Raw genomic sequence first — 14,168 nt, 5'->3', positions numbered from 1 at the left:
TTTGAGTGTCCATCTCTTGACTAGATTATAAACTGAGGATACAGAGTAGCTGTTTTTGCTTATCTTTCATCCCCAGCAGCTAGCATAATACTTCATAAATATTTATTAAATGAATAATATGATGAGCTACTGAGCCACAGTGCTACATAAAGCAAAATATAAGAAAGCAGCATTTCGGTAAATGTTTGATGTTTTTACCATTCCTTTCATTATTATCCTGTTAAGCTCAGTTTACAACTGAAAAGGGAAAGATAAATATATACTATGCAGTTAACTTACTGAACATAACCTACAGAAAATGTATGTACCCGTATTTCACATAAGAAAAAAATGATTTCTCAGTATTCATATGACAGTTGCTCCATGTAGGAATAATAGTCAACATAAGTACAACGCTATTTTCAGGCCAAACATGCATCTTTAGATCAGAACACTCATGGGACATTGCCTCTTAATCCCTAAATTTGCAGTCAAAATGTTTTCCAAAATAAATACTATGAAATTGATAAGAAGCTAAAATAAATTCTTAAGACAAATAGCTATGAAACCTGGACAGAAGTCTCCTTAGTTTCTCATCTTCCAGAAACAGCTTCACAAATCACTTGGAAAATCAGTCTACAGGTAAACAGAATAAACCACATTTCCCATCCATCCTTGAAACTGATCTTTCTTGAAAAGTGATCAAACAGCACCTGTTGTTGAAGACAGCAATAAGGCCTGAACATGATTCTCAAGCTTTGATTCTGGATCAGTTTGTTGGCTTGGACTGGTCAGGAGTCACTTCCTTCAGAATCTTCATGAGTGAATTTAAGCGAGTATGCGTTAACATTATCTTCTCTTTCAGCTGGGAAGAGAAATACATAGATTATCAGGGAATCTTAAATTTAACTCTCAATCTGCTGGTTCTAGAAGCCACTTCAGACTTAAGCTAGTGATTGGGAGCTGGCAATACTGCAACACATTTCAAAAGGACATCTGTTCTATTTCTGAAAGAACTTTATACAACAAACCTAGAGCACAATAAGGTGACAGATATAAAGTTTCATGTGGAAAAAGACCAGCCACTGCTGAGCATCACTGCTTCTAGTCTCCATCCTTCCTAGCCCTTATCACCAGTTTGGTGATAACTCCAAAAAACCTAGGGAGGAAGACAAGAATAAAGGGGGATAAGAAAGCTTGTGGAAACAGAAGCATTAATCAGTCTTTCCCTTTTTTTCCAGTGGCAAGAATTTTTTTTTTCTATTTCTTTGTTCACAGTAACAAATGTCTGTCTTTAACATTCTGCTAATCACCTTCAAAAGTAGCTCTGGTTGTCAGATTTAGAACAGATGTTTGTGGTAGCTAATTTTCAATAGTTTTTTCAGCTTAGAATAGCTATACCTAGAACCAAACTTAGTGGTGTTACTCATCATACAACCTGTACTCAGACTCACAAAGTTATCATGGATAAGTCTTCTGTTGAAGTAAAAAAGAAAAAAAAGATATTTCTAACATAATTTGCATAGCACAAAATCTACTCTTTATGATCCAAGATACAAGAATACACAAAATTCATCAGGAAATTTTGCTTAAACAGGTCACTCTAGAGCCCATTAATCTTATTTGGGTGCTCTTGGACACAACGAATCATTTTTGTTACTTTCAAGATTTTTCTTCAGTCTTTAGCGTTCAACATTTTTACTGTGTATTGGGGTATAGTTCTCTCTGCATTTATCCTACCTGTGCTTGTTGAGGTTATAGACATGTAGATTGTCTTTTATCAGATTTGGGAAGTTTTCAACCATTATTTCCTTGAACATTTTTTCTACTTTCTTTTTCCTCTCCCTTTTTTTTTTTTTTTTTTAATTTATTTATTTATTATTTATGGCTGTGTTGGGTCTTCGTTTCTGTGCGAGGGCTTTCTCTAGTTGCGGAAAGTGGGGGCCACTCTTCATCGCGGTGCGCGGGCCTCTCATTATCGCGGCCTCTCTTGTTGCGGAGCACAGGCTCCAGACGCGCAGGCTCAGTAATTGTGGCTCACGGGCTTAGTTGCTCCGCGGCATATGGGATCTTCCCTGACCAGGGCTCGAACCCGTGTCCCCTGCATTGGCAGGCAGATTCTCAACCACTGCGCCACCAGGGAAACCCCCTCCTCTCCCTTTTGTACTCCCATTACCAAAGCATATTTAGGTGTGCTTGATGGTGTCCAACAGGTCTCTTAGGCTCTTCTTCAGATTGCAAATCTCATCAATCTATCTCCAAGTTCGCTGATTCTTTGCCCAGTTCAAATCTGCTGTTGAGCCTCTGGTGAATTTTTCATTTCAGTTGTTGATTGTACTTTTTTTTTTTAATTTTTTTTTTTTATACAGCAGGTCCTTATTAGTCATTAATTTTATACACATCAGTGTATACATGTCAATCCCAATCTCCCAATTCATCACACCACCACCACCACCCCTCTGCCACTTTCCCCCCTTGGTGTCCATACGTTTGTTCTCTTGTTGATTGTATTTCAACTCCAGGATTTCCATTTAGGTGTTGTTTGTTTGTTTTTTAAGCCCTTTTTAAAAAAATTTATTATTTTTTTTTAATCTTTGGCCGCGTTGGGTCTTTGTTGCTGTGCACAGGCTTTTTCTAGTTGTGGCGAGTGGGGGCTACTCTTCGTTGCGGTGCGCGGGCTTCTCATTGCGGTGGCTTCTCTTGTTGTGGAGCACGGGCTCTAGGCGTGTGGGCTTCAGTAGTCGTGGCTCCTGGGCTCTAGAGCACAGGCTCAATAGTTGTGGCACACGGGCTTAGTTGCTCCGTAGCATGTGGGATCTTCCCGGACCAGGGCTCGAACCCATGTCCCCTGCATTGGCAGGCAGATTCTTAACCACTGCACCAATAGGGAAGCCCCTTTTGCACATACTTTTAATTGCTGCTTTGAAGGCTGTGTCTGCTAAGTCCCAACATCTGGGCCTTTTCAAACAGTTTCTGATGCCTGTATTTTATCCTGTGTATGGGTCATACTTTTCTTTGCATGTCTCCTAATTTTTATTGAAAACCAGACATTTTAGATAACATATTAAAGCAACTTGGGATATTAAACACCCCCCTACCTCCACCCCACGTCCTGGCTTGTAGTGGTTATTTTTTGCTTATCTGTTTAGTAGTTGGCTTGACTATTTCATTGATGTCTATTTCCCTCACAGTGTGCAGCCTCTGATGTCACTCCTTGGAGGACACGGCCTTGGGCATGTGCAGTCACCCTGGGATGACAGTGGATTTAGCAGGGCCTTCTTTGACTCTCTTTCCCTGAGCTCTGTGTAAACTGGATGCCTTTGTTGATATCACACCCAGCTATTAGCCTTCACTAATTTCTGGCTGACTGCTCTATTTTGACAGTGCCCTGGGACATAAATTGCTCCACAGTCTAATCCAATTAAAATCAGACCCAGGGCTTCCCTGGTGGCGCAGTGGTTGAGAATCTGCCTGCCAATGCAGGGGACACGGGTTCGAGCCCTGGTCTGGGAAGATCCCACATGCCGCGGAGCAACTAGGCCCGTGAGCCACAACTACTGAGCCTGCTCGTCTGAGCCTGTGCTCTGCAACAAGAGAGGCTGTGATAGTGAGAGGCCCGCACACCGTGATGAGTGGCCCCCACTTGCCGCAACTGGAGAAAGCCCTCACACAGAAACAAAGACCCAACACAGCCAAAAATAAAAAAATAAAAAAAAAATGAGACCCATTTATACAGGGGTAGTCTTTAAGGCCAGTCTTCTTTTGTTCCAACCCCAGGAGGGCTCTTATTTTAGCTGTCTGTTTCCCTGATTTTCTCTTATAAATTTCTAACTTGTCCATGGTTTAGCTTATTGTTCACATGGACTATCAGCTTCCTCTTAACTGCTCACCACCAAAATCTCCGTTGTTTTGGGTAGAAGCCTTAGACTTGAATATCCCCACACCCTGTTCCAAATAAAGTTAGTTCCCTCGGGAAAGCTTCAGAGCTCTTTTTTTACAATCTACCTCTTAATATGGGCTCCCAAGCTGGGGTGGCTTAGTGTCTCTCAGAGTAACACCCCTGCTTTACCAGCAGGGTACTGGGCAGAGGCAGCAGCTTCTGGTCTTCTCTGCTTGCATCTGTCAGCATGAAGCCTCTGCCCTACAAGCAAGCTGGGACAAAAGTGACTGGGCTCCTAGTACTCTTAGCCTATTGTGCCGGTGGTAGAACTTGCACACTACAAATGGCTGTTCTTGCCTAGAATAGAGCTTCTGATGAGAAATGCTGGTAGCCTGCCCCTCCTGGGAAGATACCACAGCCCTAAACTGAGAGCTAGGGGAAAAGGATCCCTGTGCTCTTGGCTGCATTTGCCCAGATGGAGCCTCCCTCCCTCTGAGCTGGAGGGGCAAGGGAGGGAGGGAGTAGGTTGTGGCTCAAATGCCACAGGTTTTCACTGCTCTTAGCAAGGTTTAGTAGATTTTCTTCAATAAATATCTCTTCATTTGCTTTAAGCCTTGAGGAAAATTTCCACAGACTTAAGATGGCTGTTTTCTTTATAATTTTCTTCGGTTATGGCTGTTTTGTTGGGGAGGGGTCCATGCAGCTCCTCGGGCCACCATTCTAGAAGTTATCTCCCATACGAATTATTTCTAACCACAGAATTTACTGACCCTGCTCATCAACTTAGTTGCTCAGAGCAAGGGTAGGCAAACTATGGACTGCAGGATAGCCTGCTGCCCATTTGTTTTAATAATGTTTTATTGCTACAAAGCTATATCCATGTGTTTATATACCGTCTGTGGCTGCTTTTGCACTACAATAGCAGAGGTGAACAGTAGAGACTGAATGGTCTAGCTTAAGGCATTTGTCGTCTGGTCCTTTACAGAAAAAGTTTGCCAATTCCTGGCTTAGAACATGGTTTCATGAGCTTAGTTAATTATGCAAAAAAAGAAAAAAAAAAATCACTGTTCCCCTGTCCTAAAAGTTACTTAAACCTTGAAAAGTAAATGCCCTGGTTACTAAATGTGTAATTACCGAGGAATAAACTATTAACAGTGCTAAAAACAAAACCAACAGTAAATTCTAAGGTTGTTCTTCCAATGGTAGTAAAGTTATAGCCAAATTGCCACTCAGAATGAGCCAGCAAGCTACCGAAACAAAGTTGCTTTCTTCAACTCCAAACCATGAAACACTAGTGAAGCCCATTTAAGTAAGAATTCTTAATGATGGTTTCAGCACTCTTTTTCCTCCAAGCTATCTAAGCATGAGGTGCTTGCAAAGAGGAAAGATCTATGAAGGATGACGGTGTCCATACCCAGCAAAGAGGAGGAATAGGAATGTGGAGCTCAGCAGCTCTCCACCTCCTCCTGAACCAGACTTGACAATATGGCTTTACTATTTTGCTTTGTGTCACAAATTCAATAAGGAATGCCAAACCAGGTATAAAGAATTACTGGCGTATTCACCATTTCACTGCCCCTAAATTCATGGGTACAGATTATTAGGAATTGTCTATATTAAAGGAAACACACAACCATCATGAAATTTTACCTCTGCAACCTTTTCTGGTAGAGGTACGTTGTGAATATCCATCTCAGATGCGTTTACTATGGCTTTTGTTTTTAAGAGGTAGCTAAATAGAAAATATAGAGAGAAAATATTAGTACCATACCACAGTTATAATTATCAAGGAACCAAACTTGCAATATCTCTCAAGCAAAGATTGCCTTCTTGCTGATTTCCATTTCAAGATTCATAATGTATTTTGTAGGAAAAACATTCTCAATAAGTCATCAGAGGGACTTCCCTGGTGGCACAGTGGTTAAGAATCCGCCTGCCAGTGCAGGGGACACGGGTTCGATCCCTGGTCTGGGAAGATCCCACATGCCTCAGAGCAACTAAGCCCGTGCACCACAACTACTGAGCCTGCACTCTAGAGCCTGCGAGCCACAACTACTGAGCCCACGTGCCACAACTACTGAAGCCCGTGCACCTAGAGCCCGTGCTCCGCAACAAAGAGAAGCCATTGCAATGAGAAGCCCCCGCTGGCCGCAACTAGAGAAAGCCCGCGCGCAGCAACGAAGACCCAACGCAGCCAAAAATAACGCAAAAAAATATATAATTTTTTACATAAAAAAAAAAAAAAGTCATCAGAGAGACCCTGTGCCTCATCTCACCCCTTGCCAGCCCAGAATACATGATTTAAAATTATCCTAGGACAAACTAAAGACAAAAAACCAGGGTCATATGAATAACTGTGATAAGTCTATGCCTCATACTCTACCAGTAGATGGTGTAGCACAGTTAGAAGAAAAGTAACCACAATTGTGACAAATACTGTTGGTTGCCTACCCCACAGCCATTTCTCAAGTTTTTGTTGCTAACAGAACCCAGATTTTGTTTAGGGCAGCAGTGTGTCCAGTCCTAAAAGATGAATCATAACTGTTCTGGGCCAACTGTGGCAATCTTATTCCCTACTGTCACATATTTGCTTTCCCAGCTTAAGGCAACCATGTGACATAGTTCTGCCAATGATAAGGAAATTTTTGCAGATAAAAGGAGACCATTCCCTGTGTTCCCACACTTACCGTATCCTTTTCCTTCCAGTTTTGGATGCTACTATTTATGGATGTAATGCTTATACTTGCAGCATCCAAGAGGAAAAGGCCAAGAGAACCAGAGATGCTGACCCAGAGCCCTGTCATGGCTGAGCGACTAGAACAATCCTGGAGTGGCCAACTGCCCCACCCTGTACTTTTTAAAGCCACTCTTTGGTTTTCTGTAACTAGTAACCAAATTCATTCTGATACACACAGACATAGATTTATCATATTCCCAGACTCATGCTACCTATACTTTCCCTTTTTTTTTTAAATTTAATTTTACTTATTGACTGAGTTGGGTCTTCGTTGCTGCGTGCGGGGCTTTCTCTAGTTGTGGCGAGCGGGGACTACTCTTCATTGTGGTGCACGGGCTTCTCATTACAGTGGCTTCTCTTGTTGCTGAGCACAGGCTCTAGGTGCGCGGGCTTAGTTGCTCTGCGGCATGTGGGATCTTCTCGGACCAGGGCTCAAACCTATGTCGCCCGCATTGGCAGGTGGATTCTTAACCACTGCGCCACCAGGGAAGTTCCCTAATTTCTACTTAATCAGAAAGAATATACTGACCTTTGAGTCCAGCTCCTCATTTTGATTAAGAAATTACTTAAAAATCTCATAATGCTTTTCAAATTTATATTAAAAATTTTTGTTACTAAAAGCTTATTTCCCTAAGCAAAAACTCAATTACAGGTTGGCTGGAATGATTACTTAAAACTGTTTCTAAAAAAGATTCGAGGTTACGAATAGCACACATTTAGAGATACTTTTCCCTGTGTCTTTAAACTTAATTCTAAATAGAAATTATTTAAGAATAAACTAGAAATTGAAAGTAAAATATCAATCCATCTCAAGTACATATATCCTGTTGAAAATCAGCATTGAGGGACCTCCCTGGTGGTCCCCGGTTAAGACTCCACACTCCCAATGCAGGGGGCCCGGGGTTCGATCCCTGGCCAGGGAACTAGATCCTGCACGCCACAACCATCCACGCATGTGCTGCAACTAAGACCAAGTTAAGCCAAATAAATAAATAAATGTTAAAAAAAAAAGAAAAGAAAATTGGCATTGAAGAACAAATAGTGTACCTAATGCGCACTGAACAACCTCATGGTAAAGGATGGGCTTTATTTTTAAGGTTGTTTGTTTTTGTGGAGTCTTAACCACTGGACCACCAGGGAAGTCCCCTATTTATAAGGTTTTTTTTTTTTTAATATTTATTTATTTATGTGGCTGTGTCGGGTCTTAGTTGCGACACGCGAGCTCTTTGTTGCAGCACGCAGGCTTCTCTCTAGTTGTGGCGCTTGGACTCCAGAGTGCATGGTCTCAGTAGTTGCGGCACACAGGCTTAGTTGCCCCATGGCATGTGGGATCTTAGTTCCCTGACCAGGGATCAAACCTGCGCCCCCTGCACTGGAAGGTGGATTCTTAACCAGTGGACCACCAGGGAAGTCCCCCCTATTTATAAGTTTTATTGCTCTTGTCATCCATAGCTCAGCTAGAAACACCCATCTAGCGCATTAAATGAGGAAAAGGAAACTTTCTGTTTTATGAATGGAAATTAAGCTTTGGAGTTAAGACATGGACTCAATTCTCAGCTCCTCCACATCTCCAAGCCCCAGTTTTCTTACATTAAGAACTCCGTAAGTGAAAAAAAAAAAAAAAAAGAACTCAGTGAGGTAAGCATAGTACAATACCTGACACAAACTAGGTCATCAATGGCTGTTTTTGTTTCTAATAACCAAGAAAAGACTTTGATGGATGTTTCAGTTTGTTGCAATAACAGAAAAGCTTAAGTAAAAAGTAGAATTTATATCCAAATTCATGAGAAGGAACAACCAATAGGGAACTTTTTCTGACTTTATGAGGCCACATGGTCATTATTTTTTACTTTTCTTTGTGTATCTGCTTCATTCTTCTTTTTCTGTAGACAAAATTTCTCTGCATTTACATGCACGACATAGAAAATATCTACCCTAAACCTAGAGCTTTCACTTCCCAACTTCACACCAGTTCCATCTACAGATGACCAGTGTCTCTGGGTCTTTATTTCAAATTCTTAGGGTAAAAAGCCTGATTGGCTTAGCTTAGGTCAGGTCTATTCCTGGTCCCATCACCTGGGAGTGGTATCACACAGGATAACAAACATGGCCACAAAGTCCCACACTATGGGAGGGAGACAGGGGCTAGGCACAAACCCCAAAGGTGTCTACTACAGCATTATTTTGCAAAAACTTACCTTCCAAAAGTTCTTGGAATGAAAGAATATCCTCTCAGTTATTCCGTGGTATGATTATTAACACATGGTATGATTATGAGACATCTAAAATGATCATAATGTTATAAGACTATGTTTTGGTCCCATTACCATCTTTTTTGTAAGAAACAGTACCTGGCTTTAGCATCTTCTCTGGTACAAACATTCTGCCTTTTCTGGAAGATGTTTTAAAATTTATTTGATAAAGAATATCTAAGTCTACTTACCACACCATTTTGTCAGTGGAAAGGCAGAAGTGACCTCTCAAGGCAGCCAGGGCAGCATGAGTAGAATACAGATGGAAACCAATGGGAATCTCACAGGAACTACAGAATAAAAGGTTGTAAGTGCTGGGAGGAAAAAACAGGATATGGGTTAAGAAAGAAAATCAGAGAACAAATACAAAATAACTCATGTTATGGACTCATTCCTAAATAATAGGCTATAATAGGAATGAGACTGAGGAAATGTCACATTCAAGAAAGGTTAACTCAGAGATTATAGATACCCTTGTGGATTCTGGCCACAAAAGCAATCATATGATATATAACTGTAATTTCACTGAAGTAATTTATATCTGAAAGCAGAAAAAGAGCTAACAAATCAGATTAACATTTAAACAGGGACTTCCCTGGTGGCGCAGTGGTTAAGAATCCACCTGCCAATGCAGGGGACACAGGTTTGAACCCTGATCCGGGAAGATCCCACATGCCGCGGAGCAACTAAGCCCGTGCACCACAACTACTTAGCCTGCGCTCTAGAGCCCATAAGCCACAACTACTGAAGCCCGCGTGCCTACAGCCTGTGCTCCGCAACAAAGAGAAGCCACCTCACCGAGAAGCCCGTGCATAGCAATGAAGGGTAGCCCCCGCTCGCCGCCACTAGAGGAAGCCCGCGGGCAGCAATGAAGACCCAACGCAGCCATAAATAAATAAATTTATTTTTTAAAAAAAACAAAAAAAATTTAAACATATAAAACTACACATGACCATATAAATTAGCTACCATTAAGCCAATTTCCAGTTAAAGTAAAATAATCAAATCGATTAGGGCTTACTAAGCAATTTATTAATAGAACTCAAATCAGGTTTTGTTTTGTTTTGTTTTTTTTGCAGGTATAACAAAAAATAAAAAATTACCCAGATAAAATGCAAAAGAAAGAAAATAAATCGTATTGTCCTAGCAAGCTATTTTATTTTCCTTTATCCTTTGAAAGATTACTGGATGAGGAATCAGGAAACATGGATTTTAGTTCTAGTTATACCATGTGGGTAAGTCACTTACCTTATCTGCTGGTATATAAGACAAATCCAAATATTACAAAAAATATTTAAGAAAAAATTAACTGTTTCATCATTCATGTACTGAAAGCAATTTAGAGTGGTTTGGTAAGGGAAAAAAATTATCTGTATAAACATAATATACAGTAAATGAGTACTAATAAAGTATAGTAATTGCATGGCTAAAAATGAATAGATTCATGTCAATGGACACTAAAGACAAAGCAACAAAATATAAATTTACTGGTAAATGAATTCCCACACCACACATGCAGTACTGTATTTTTGTGACTACGTTACCAAAAAGCAAGCCATGAAATAAAGTTGCATTTTTATTAATTCCTAAGTAGGAATTAATTATATCAGACAAACCACAGTACCTATAGACAAATGTCTGTAGAAACTAATAAATGGCACAGAGCTGGGACTTCCCTGGTGGCACAGTGGTTAAGAACCTGACTGCCAATGCAGGGGCACAAGTTCGTTCCCTGGTCCGGGAAGATCCCACATGCCGCGGAGCAACTAAGCCCATGCTACTGAGCCTGCACTCTAGAGCCCGCAAGCTACAACTATTGAACCCGCAGGCCACAACTACTGAAGCCCGCACGCCTAGAGCCCATGCTCCGCAACAAAGAGAAGCCACCACAACGAGAAGCCCGTGTGCCGCAACAAAGAGTAGCCCCGCTCGTTGCAACTAGAGAAAGCCCGCGCGCAGCAACCAAGACCCAACGCAGACAATAAATAAATAATTAATTTTAAAAGTGTCTTTAAAAAAATAAATAAATGGCACAGAGCAAAATGTAAAGAGATCCCAAAATTATGCTTAGCATGTAACATATAACAAATATTTCATTGAATATTAGTCTGCTAATGGCCCAGGAATGAAGGTTTGCATCACACCAGGTAAAGAACTATGATCATCTGAGTGCCTGCTGAAGGCAAAAGGAATACAGAATGGGTAGTGGAAGAGGGTCGTTATAAATACCTGCTATGACCATGTGACCAGTTACAGGAATGTAATTGTCATGAATATCTCCTCATTTTGTTATGAATAGGTTTACATGTATATGCGTGTTTATGTTTTCTTCCCTTTCTTTTCCCTTATCATGTAACGTAAGATGTACTGACTTTTCATTATAGTATTTAAGTATTAATTTTACATCATAGTATTTAAGCTATGAGATATCAAGGAGAAAAGTAAGTATCACTTAAGGACTTTATCTCCTTTTCTGGAGGAGGGTTTAGTGCATTTTTAGTTGTATGCAAGATAGCTGTAACAGGTTAGGAAGAATTACGACCTTGTTATTGTCTTTATTTGGAGATTAAGTATGGGTTTAGGAGATGCATGTGGATGCCAGGTTAACACGTAATGATTAAATTTATGTGTCAGCTTGACTTAGCCAAACAGTGCCCAGTTATTTGGTCAAATGTTATTCTGAATGTGTTTATGAGTATGTTTTTGAATGAGAGTAATATCTGAATCAGTAGACTGAGTAAAGCAGTTTGCCCTCCTTTTCGTGGGTGACCCTCATCTAATCAGTTGAAGACCTGAATAGAACAAAAGGCTGACCCTCTCATGTGAGTTGCAACACTGATCTTTTTTTCCTGCCTTTGAACTTGAACTGAAACGTTCAGCTCTTCCTGGGTCTGGAGCCTGTTGGCTTTTGTACTGGAACTTACACCTTTGGCTCATGGATCTCAGGCCTGTGGACTTGGACTAGAACTAAACCTCTGGCTCTCCTGTGTCTCCAGCTTATCAACCTTGTCTCTTGGGACTTCTCATCCTCCATAATCGAGTGAGCCAATTTCTGACAATAAATCTCTTCCTGCTGAGTCCCACGGCTCTCCTTATTCCAAACACATGGAACTTTCTGTCCAGTGTTTTATAAACCATCTAGATCTGTACTGTCTATTAAGAATGCAAGCCACATAAGTAATTTTACATCTTCTATTAGTTTAGCTTTAAAAAAAAAAAAGTAAAAGAAACAGGTAAAATTAGTTTTAATATATTTTATGCTACCCAATATTCAAAAACATCGTAATCAAGGGAATTCCCTGAGGGTCCAGTGGTTAAGACTGGGCACTTTCACTGCCCTGGACCTGGGTTCGATCCCTGGTCTGGGAACTAAGATTCCCACAAGCCGTGCATCGTGGCCAAAAACCAAAAAATCAAGAAAAAAACCCATGTAATCAGTACTTTTAAATTATTCAATGTTTTGGGCCAAGCTTTCAAAATCTGGTGTGTATTTTGCACTCACAGCATACTTCAATTCAGAATGGCCACCTTTTAAGTGCTCAATAGCCACCATGTGGCTAGTGGCTACAGTACTGGACAGCACAGGTCTAGCTAGATGTGCTTCCCTCTAAGAAGATATTCAGAGAGCTTCTGCCTCTGGCCCCAAATGAACCAGTTCCAAGCAGGCCATCACTCCTTCCCTCTCTGTTTCCTTTGGGTGGGAAGAGGACACTCCTGCAGGGATAGGGAGTGTCTTTCAGTTAGGAAAGAGGAGCTGCAGAACTCTTCCTGATTACTGAGTACAGCAACTAAGAATTCCTATACGTACTCTATTTAACCCTAAAATTGAACCAAACTGTGGTCAGAATGAATTGTCTTGCTGTTAAAACCAACACTGAAAATTGAGTAGCTTTGTACTACTGAATTCACTGAGTACTTTGTTGTCACTTGTAAATCACACTACAGTCAAGATGCAAAGTTTACCAGGCAATATTCAAGTAACTTTCCACCTGTGTTTTTCCCCGGTTTACAGCAGAATTAGTCCTGCCATAACTTATTACAAATTCCAGGTTAAATGAAAACTTGTAATTCCTAGTTATGTCAAAGGATTGTAGTTTATGGTAAGTGATTCTCACTATACACTTAAAGGTAATTTTCTTCTTTTTCCCCTACTAGACATAACTTTCTTAAACTCACTTCACTTGCACAACCCACTAGGGAGATGTGGCCCTCAGAAAGACCTTAAAACCTAAATAAACTCAAATATCTTTTCCATTTCATTAATACATCAAGTTCGTACAAGACTCAATCAAGTAAAAGGAGCATCCTTCCAATACACTGTATGGATGGAACAGACTTTTATTCTAGTGCAAGATAGGAATAAACTGTTTTCTCCTCGTACAAGTCGGTTCCACGCTCCTCAGTCTCATTAAGTCAGGGAATGACTAGAGATCTGGAATTCTCAGTACGTACCTGCCTTTGAGCGAACCTTCAATGCCAACTAGGAAGGGAGCCTCCAAAACTACATTATTTGTGACTCCTAGGAAGACAAACACGGGTCAGAATGACTACCTGTGAGGCATTGAAAGGGAAAAACTCTCCCCCAGAAAGACTCATCATGGCCACAAAAATCATGAAAAGTGATTCGCCCCCGACCCCTGGCAAAGGAGTTAATTTCCTTCCAAATTTTCATCCCGCTTTCCTCCCAGCCGGCTCCCAGCCACCCAGTAAGAAAGCGGCAACGCTTCCCAGACGCCGTGCCCACTCACTGGAGAAGACCACGGCTCCAAGGGACCGCGACAGGTCCCAGGCGAGGTGCACAGAGTCAGCGAGCACGGCGTGGCACTGCGCACACTGGAACACAGCGCACCTCTCGGGCTGCAGCCACCATGGCAGCCGCGGGCCGGGTGACGGCTCCTCCGGCCCCAGCCCGGCGGGGTCGAGTGGCGAAGACCCTTTCACCACCTGCGTGTCCCACTCCATGGAAGTCGTAAGAGAAGGTTCATCAATCGCCTTCTTAGCGCCATCACAAAAGTCACCCCGCGGCTGCTTTGCAATTCGCGAGCGATGCCTCCGCGGCCGAGCCGCCATCTTCCTGCAGCTGGCGCCTCGGTTTCAAAGACGCACCAGGCCCCGCCCCAAGCTTGGTTCCTGGGTCCTCATTGGAAAACGTGAGCCGGGTGGGGCTCTGCCGCGCACTCGTTGCCTGGACACGCCGTTTGGCGCCTTCGTGTTGGTGGGGGATGGTGAAGAACGTGCGTCTGGTGGAGGGGAAGTCGGCCTTTCTATTGGTCAACACCAGGAGGCCCCGCCTTTGAGGTATTTTTAACCAATGGAAGTG

The 14,168-nt window shown here is 41.8% G+C and overlaps 1 protein-coding gene across 2 annotated transcripts; it reads right to left on the bottom strand.

The window, feature by feature from the left end:
• Positions 1–706: 706 nt before the first annotated feature.
• OIP5 (Opa interacting protein 5) lies at positions 707–13,918 on the bottom strand. Of its 2 annotated transcripts, XM_061182236.1 has the most exons (5): positions 13,597–13,918; positions 13,301–13,367; positions 9,040–9,162; positions 5,510–5,591; positions 707–844 (listed from the first exon to the last, which is right to left on the bottom strand). In XM_061182236.1, the coding sequence occupies exons 1-5, from the start codon at positions 13,916–13,918 to the stop codon at positions 749–751; spliced, it is 690 nt and encodes a 229-aa protein (XP_061038219.1). In that variant the 3' UTR covers positions 707–748. The 2 variants fall into 2 exon arrangements, with proteins under 2 accessions (XP_061038219.1, XP_061038220.1); XM_061182237.1 differs by lacking the exon at positions 9,040–9,162.
• Between the last annotated feature and the right edge of the window lie 250 nt (positions 13,919–14,168).

This window comes from Eubalaena glacialis, chromosome 2 (genome assembly GCF_028564815.1).
Source record: "Eubalaena glacialis isolate mEubGla1 chromosome 2, mEubGla1.1.hap2.+ XY, whole genome shotgun sequence".
Classification (NCBI taxonomy): Eukaryota; Metazoa; Chordata; class Mammalia; order Artiodactyla; family Balaenidae; genus Eubalaena; species Eubalaena glacialis.
The sequence above is the reverse complement of the archived record's forward strand: the minus strand, read 5'-3'. Positions and strand labels throughout refer to the sequence as shown.